Source organism: Trichoplax adhaerens, genomic scaffold (assembly GCF_000150275.1).
Source record: "Trichoplax adhaerens TRIADscaffold_3 genomic scaffold, whole genome shotgun sequence".
Taxonomy (NCBI): domain Eukaryota; kingdom Metazoa; phylum Placozoa; class Uniplacotomia; order Trichoplacea; family Trichoplacidae; genus Trichoplax; species Trichoplax adhaerens.
Window position 1 is genome coordinate 8,336,890 of NW_002060945.1, and position 7,495 is coordinate 8,344,384.

Here is a 7,495-nt window from a genome sequence, read left to right on the forward strand (position 1 = left end):
ATTTAGATCTATAACAAAATATACGTAAATCTTACCGCTCAGTTCTCTGATAAGAGAAAAGTACTCAATTGACTTTTAGAACTTTCCTAAATGTGTAGTCTTTCGAGTTATTATTACATATAAGGAATAGGAGCATTTATTTGAATAAAATAAGTACTGAATTAGCTAAAAACAAGAATTATGTGATAATAGCAATGTCAACAGACTGAAACTACTTTAATCATGATAAGTAATGAATCGAGCATCAGCAGCCTCGTATATAATCTGTCAAAAGTAAATTCTTCTACTAGATGATTTTTAAAATTTACGAAGCACTTACATCATTTAGGACGATTATGGTGCCAAAGATTACCGTGATGTTATGCAATTAAAGCCAGATCACAGGACAAGACCATTATGGGTGGTATGGATTTAGAATAATATCTTGCACTACTCTAGTTTGTTTCTGCAACTTGGTCTACATACACAATCAAAATTACTATACTTACTCATATAGGTATCTCTCCTCTTAGATCTACGTTAACAATACCCTTGTTTTATCAATGTAGGCTCCTGATGGCCATATCTTCTTAGAAGCTTTTTCACCAGTGTATAAGCACGCACATGATTTCTTAATTGCTATTTCAGAAGTAATTAATTCATGATTTATGATATTCATTAAATGCCTTATAATGTATGATTGGAATTGATACATCACGTTACAACTGAATACTTTTTGAACCAGCAAAGTACTAAATTACCTTATTAATTATTTTAACTTGTAGCCAATATGTAGACCTGAACATGTTCATGAATACAAGTAAGTCTATGTGTCGCATCAAAATAGCACGATTTATAATTTTTATTTATTATTAGTATTTAGTAATATCTTCTTATACTTTGCATAGGTATTAGTTTATATGCATAACTCAATGTATGTTAGAATGTATACTGATCACTCATCTACTGTAGCAGTTATACAGTAACTCACATAAATTGCTATAAATTAATATTTGGATATAAACGATTTCGTCGAGTAATTTTGCAATGCCCGATTTTTAACTTAAATCTTCTTGTTGATAAAATAATTTCTTTATGATATAGGCTAACTCCATATTCATTATATGCTGCGGTATCAGTTGGTCTTCAGGTCAGCAATAAAATAGTTTCAGATTCCATTAACGGTTTTGTAGACTTAACTTTAATTAATCAAACATTATAACTATTACATGCAAAACCTGTCCATTGATCACAATCTATACTAATGCACAGACGGAAGATATAATCGAATATTTAAGGCGTCTTAGCAAGGCTTCTATACCTGATGGTGTCATTGAATTTATCAAGGTTCGAGTAGATTTAAACAAAATTGAATTCATCCGCACTTAAAAAACTTATTTTTCGATTTGCAGCTATGTACTGTTAGCTATGGAAAAGTGAAAATGGTTCTAAAGCACAATCGCTATTACGTTGAAAGTTCTCATCCGGTTAGTACTTTATTAAAATATTTCAAAATTATGGATGGTATGCGAGTTTAAACATGTATCGTTAATAATAGAGACAATGATTTAACTGCTTTAGGAGATTATTCAGATGTTGCTAAAGGATCCTGTTGTACAGGCGGCAAGGTACGCTCATAATACGATAAACCAATAGCAAATGTAAGAATGACACCAAGTTACCCCTACAATGTCTTTTCCACTTTTCCTGATTAGAGTCAAAGAAGGCCAAATAAATGATCCAAGCGAATCAGATGAAACATTAGACCCTAAGGTAGCTCTCTATTGATGTATGAAAATTGTCTATATACAACCTTAATTTAAAAGTGTATCCTAACTATCGTATTTATTTAGGCAGTAAATAATGGTTCTAAAGTACACTCCAGGTAAAACCACGTTATTAATGATTGCCATTGAATAAATGATGCGTCACTAAACTTTTATAACGCTTTCAGAAATGGGATCACAAGTAATTCATCCAAAGATGAAAATAAAAACGCTGAGGTATGTACATAGCTAGATATATAGCTAACATAGCAGTCGTGATTACATGCTGTATTATACCCGTTTAGGAAGAAAATATACCCAGCGACATATACGATTACCTGGATAAAATTGACCGGGATGAAGAAGACATTGAAATCGTAAGCTGCCAATCATAATGACAGTCCGGTTTACATTTGCGACAATACCATAGTCTTGAAATATCCTTGATGCCCTTCATATTTTTGTTAGACTAAAACGATATCATTTGAAATCAATTCGGACGATGTCGAACTTGTACAAAGAAGGTGGATCAAATTTTAATCGTTTTACAATGTTATTATAGCTGATACTCTATATTACGACTTTACCAGATGCATCGAAATGGAATACCCTTTATTAGCAGAATATGATTTCAGAAATGACACTGTCAATCCAGATATTAGGTAAAGCAAGCTGTGCATTCTTACATCCTTAGACTTTCAAGTTACTAACACACCGCCATTTAATTATTATCTATGATGTTCTAGCATTGACTTACGGCCAACAACGATATTGCGACCTTATCAAGTAAGATAGTTATTTACAGGTGTTGTAAACCGAACAAGCAAGGTATAATATTTATGTTGGTTATTTAGGAAAAGTCTTTACGTAAAATGTTTGGCAATGGTAGAGCACGTTCCGGCGTTATTGTTTTGCCATGCGGTAAGTTAAGGAAATCTATTGCTACAAGAACTCAATATTGCGCTAAATTTTATCTATTTTTTTCCGTCTTAAAGGTGCTGGTAAAACGCTTGTAGGTGTTACAGCAGCCTGTACTGTGAAAAAGAGATGTTTAGTGTTATGTACCTCAGGTACGTAACATTATTAATCATTTACTTATAGTATGTAAGTTATACTATTTTTCGTGTTTAGGTGTTGCAGTAGAGCAGTGGAAGGCACAGGTAAAGCCGTATAGAATTATGCTAATTTCTTAAATTATTTCACTTTTATACTCAACTATAATATATTTCTTCATGTATTTATATTAGTTCAAGCTGTGGTCCACCATTGATGAATCCTTAATATCAAGATTTACTTCGGATGCAAAAGATAAGCCGTCTGGTAATAAGTGGTAGTAATTAGTTCTGCAGCTAAATTTTGATATTTGTGTAGCTGGTTAAGTTTAAGTCTTTTAAATTGATTTTTATCACATTTAGGATGTAGTGTAGCAATCAGTACTTATTCTATGGTTGCACATACAACGAAAAGGTCATGGGAATCGGAAAGGGTAATTTCTTTCTATAATACTGTATGTATATTTATGATATAGCTGACTACACAGCAGAAGTAATGTCTTTAATCATCTCTATTGGTATAGGTAATGGAATATTTGCAAGGGCAAGAATGGGGTCTTATGATACTGGATGGTATAATACTATACGCACTATTTTACAAGATATGATTTAGATCATAATTTTTAATTGCAATTCACTATTTTAGAGGTGCATACCATTCCTGCAAAACAATTTCGGAGGGTTTTAACAGGTGAATAATAGCAGTATTACCCTGTTATCATTAAATTTGATCTTTAATTTATATTATCAACCTGTCTGCCATAATTAGTGGTCCATGCACATTGTAAATTGGGCTTGACGGCAACTTTAGTTAGAGAAGATGATAAAATTCAGGTTTGTTATAATAACAACATTAACCATTATCTGATTACGTGGGCGAAGGTCATTTTGCATTGGAAATTAATCTAATTTTTACTGAAAATTAAATATGTAGGATCTTAATTTTTTAATTGGTCCTAAATTATACGAAGCTAACTGGATGGAATTGCAATCATTAAACTTTATAGCAAGAGTACAGTGTGCTGAGGCATGTGTCCATTCGTAGGCTTAGATTTATCAACGTATAGTGACTGCATTTTCACCACAGTTAATTTTCGTTTTCAATTACAATAAAGGTTTGGTGTCCTATGTCTCCGGAATTTTACAGAGAATACTTAACGACTAAAACCCGTAAACACATGGTAAAGTAAAAATTTAGCATAAACGTTAATAATTTATTATTTACTTACTGATGACATCAACATGTACGTATTTTTGTTATTCATCTCCAATTTAATTTTACATTTGCTGTATTTAGCTATTTTATGTTATGAATCCTAACAAGTTCCGAGCCTGCCAGGTAAACTTCATATCTAATAAAAACATGTATATGTGCTCTTTTACTAACAACAAATCATCTTGTAAATTACTACAGTTCTTGATCAAATACCATGAAAGGTAGGTTAAGGCTTAATATAAATTAATTAACAATGCAAAAAATTGGCGAAAAGTAAAATAATTAATGTTGTTTATTGGTAGACGCAACGATAAAGTAATTGTTTTTTCTGACAATGTCTTTGGCCTAAAACATTATGCTATAGAACTTGGAAAGTAAGTACTGCACGATCAAATGTGTCATAACTATATAATTGTTCTTTGACCTGTTACAAAATTTCGATTAGAAGTTAATAGATATTGCTATTATAGGCCATACATCTATGGTCCAACGGCACAAAAAGAAAGATTACAGATTTTACAGAATTTCCAGCATAATCCTCTTGTTAATTGCATATTTATATCGAAGGTCAGTATATCATTGTGCTAACCAATAAATTGAAGTGTCTCATACATCGATCTACTTAGGTTGGAGATAATTCCTTCGATCTTCCGGAAGCTAATGTATTAATCCAGGTAAGTCAGGTACAGTTATCGATCACCTTTTAGTCCTGTTCTAACTTAAAAATACCATTGCATCTAGATTTCTTCTCATGGTGGCTCAAGGAGACAAGTAAAATAAAATTTACAAAGATAAAATGGCGTTCTAAAGTTGACGATTATAAAAGATAATGCCACATGTGTTGTCTTATTTTTATCTTTTACGTTTTTGAATATTCTAGGAAGCTCAGCGTCTTGGGCGTATTCTTAGAGCAAAAAAGGATTCTGCAACAGAGGAATACAATGCATATTTTTACTCCCTTGTTTCTCAGGTAATTCGTATAACAAAACTATTGATGAAATAATTATAAGGTATTAACGATCAAATAACATATCAACATTAATTCCATAGGATACACAGGAAATGTACTTTTCTTCGAAACGGCAACGGTTCCTCATTAATCAGGGATACAGCTTTAAAGTATTTCACTACGAGAAATTCGCTCTATATTTATGTAATTATCTTGCAATTAATAAATTGATGTCTTAAATATATTTTATCAATTTAATTTAACATTAGGTAATCACTAAACTGTCAGGAATGGACGATGTAAGTGACTATCAGGCATTTAAAAAGTTATTTATGTACTAGAGCTGATTAGTGCAAAGAATTGAGTATAGAGTATGATCGATTTAGGAAAATCTGCTATATACTGAAAAAAAAGATCAACATCAGTTGTTACAAAAAGTTCTAGCAGCTAATGAAACCGATGCGGAAGAAGAAAAAGTAGCTGGTGACACTTATAGCACAAGTAGCAAATCACAGGTAATTTATTAAGAGATGACTTAAGAGAATTTTATACACCCGTTCATGCGAGTAAATTATCAATCTGTGATAATGTTTGATCCAGGACTTAATAATGTCATGTTACTCTAGGTTGTCAGGCGCACTACTTCAATGGCGTCGCTGTCTGGAGCAGATGATTTAGTATATCTAGAATATAATAAGCCGAAACAAAGGCATCCTTTATTTAAGAAATTTAGAAAATGAAGAAGTTCTAGGTCTCCTCTATTTAATAATTTCCGCGACGTCTATCGAATTGCGTTACTTGTACTAAATACCATTGTTAATCCAAAAGTATTTGTAAACTATCTGTAATTTATACTTGTAAAGCGCATCAGTCATACGCTTTGCGTATCGAAGGGAAATTTCGTTCAGAATTGATCCTACTGTGATACTTAATAATTTGGTTCATACGGTATTGAAAGGTTATGCTTGCAACACCAATACATTATCGTTCCTTTAACTGCTAATGTAAATGAATGCATTACTCGATAACACGATATACACGTCTTGCTGAATTTGCTGGCTCTAATCTCTTATGTACCGCTGTTCGCACTGAATCACTTTAACTGAATTATTAATTATAAATAGTACTATATAATGTATAAAAACGGTCCTGATTACCGAATTGACCATGTACGATATATAATTATAACTGCTGGAAATATAGAATCGAATAGTAAAGATGATTCCTTTCTAAAATAAAAACGTATCATGCATCCGACAGATCGGACTAAGGAAGAGATTTAATTTCTGCGCTCTACTTTGCCCTCATGGTTGCTTAACAGAAGTCGCAATGAATTCATACGTATACTAATGAAAATGCCAATCGATACGCTATGTGTGCATTAACAAGAAATTTATAGTTGCATTTGTTATGATTTGTTACGAAATGCTTTTTATGTTTACCAACAACATTGGAGTTTAGCTGCCGAATTTGAAAACTACAGTTTTAAATCTTCAACAAATATCACCGTTCATTTTTAATACATATAAGTATCCCTCAGAAGACGAAATAAATTAGCTCGTGCTTAGTAGCAATAAATTCATGGATAAATGCACGTACGGTTTATGCCTGTAGATTTACTTACTATCGAAAATGTTATAAATATAATAATAAATGGTAGTATTATTCTAGTCTGTAGTCATGAAAGAAAAAATCTTTTTATTTATTTCGCATATAATCTCTTCATAAATTCATCACGAGTCGCTAACTCGTATATGCTCTTTATAAATATTTCTGTTGTACCATGGTTGTCGCTGGTGAATTAAACCAATCTCACTGAAAAAATTTTAAGAGTAAAACAGGGTTACTTTAATCAAATCATTCTTCATTCTAATGATTTTACTACATGGCACTAAGTTATGTGAAGAGAGTCTATCGTATTTGATCGAATACATTAACACAAGGACTTTGTTAAGTACTTAGCAATGATCAGATGGATGATAGGAGAATGATTTAGGCAAATGTTGACAATGTCACTGTTGGTACATAACTAATAAATTAGAGCCTAAACACATATACTTTCCATAGGGTTTTAGGTAATAAAAAAATGTAAAATGCACTATCAACACTACTGTGTTCAGCCATTAAATTGATCAAATTAAATCAATACAACATTAAGATGTTATTGGTGGATAATGTTGACTTTGTAGTCTGTACGGTGTATATAGATTACGGTCGCTCTTTTTCTACCTGTGCTAGGCGAAATGCCATTTCACTCCTTATTCACAACATTATTATTATGTAATCGCTGTATTGCATGGTGCAAAAAATAATGAAGAAACTTTTAAATTATTTGGAGATCCATTCTTAATTTAAGTGACTAACCAATTTATGAGTGTCATGGATAATTTCAAATTTATTATAAATAAGCAACATGGGATATTGTAAGCTGTTTATCTAAACTAAGGCCCTTCAGAGATAGATCATATTTAGAAGGGAATTTTTAAGTTACCTTTTGGTTAGATTTCGCAAAATTTGCTTTAATCGTCTTTCA

At 31.8% G+C, this 7,495-nt stretch overlaps 1 protein-coding gene across 1 annotated transcript; it reads left to right on the plus strand.

Annotated features, from left to right (window-relative positions):
* Positions 1 to 328: 328 nt before the first annotated feature.
* Positions 329 to 5,702, plus strand: TRIADDRAFT_22911 (uncharacterized protein; the record flags this gene model as incomplete). Its single annotated transcript, XM_002110650.1, has 33 exons — positions 329 to 403; positions 549 to 629; positions 765 to 799; positions 1,084 to 1,129; positions 1,252 to 1,326; positions 1,392 to 1,466; positions 1,561 to 1,607; positions 1,695 to 1,752; positions 2,051 to 2,122; positions 2,214 to 2,269; positions 2,336 to 2,407; positions 2,492 to 2,531; positions 2,600 to 2,666; positions 2,741 to 2,815; positions 2,877 to 2,905; positions 2,993 to 3,065; positions 3,161 to 3,231; positions 3,322 to 3,370; positions 3,444 to 3,488; positions 3,567 to 3,631; positions 3,732 to 3,830; positions 3,913 to 3,978; positions 4,095 to 4,136; positions 4,212 to 4,234; positions 4,316 to 4,387; positions 4,484 to 4,580; positions 4,640 to 4,687; positions 4,755 to 4,784; positions 4,894 to 4,983; positions 5,064 to 5,132; positions 5,232 to 5,261; positions 5,349 to 5,477; positions 5,589 to 5,702. Coding segments are annotated over 33 exons (2,115 nt in total), but the record flags the coding sequence as incomplete, so codon positions are not given.
* Positions 5,703 to 7,495: the final 1,793 nt, after the last annotated feature.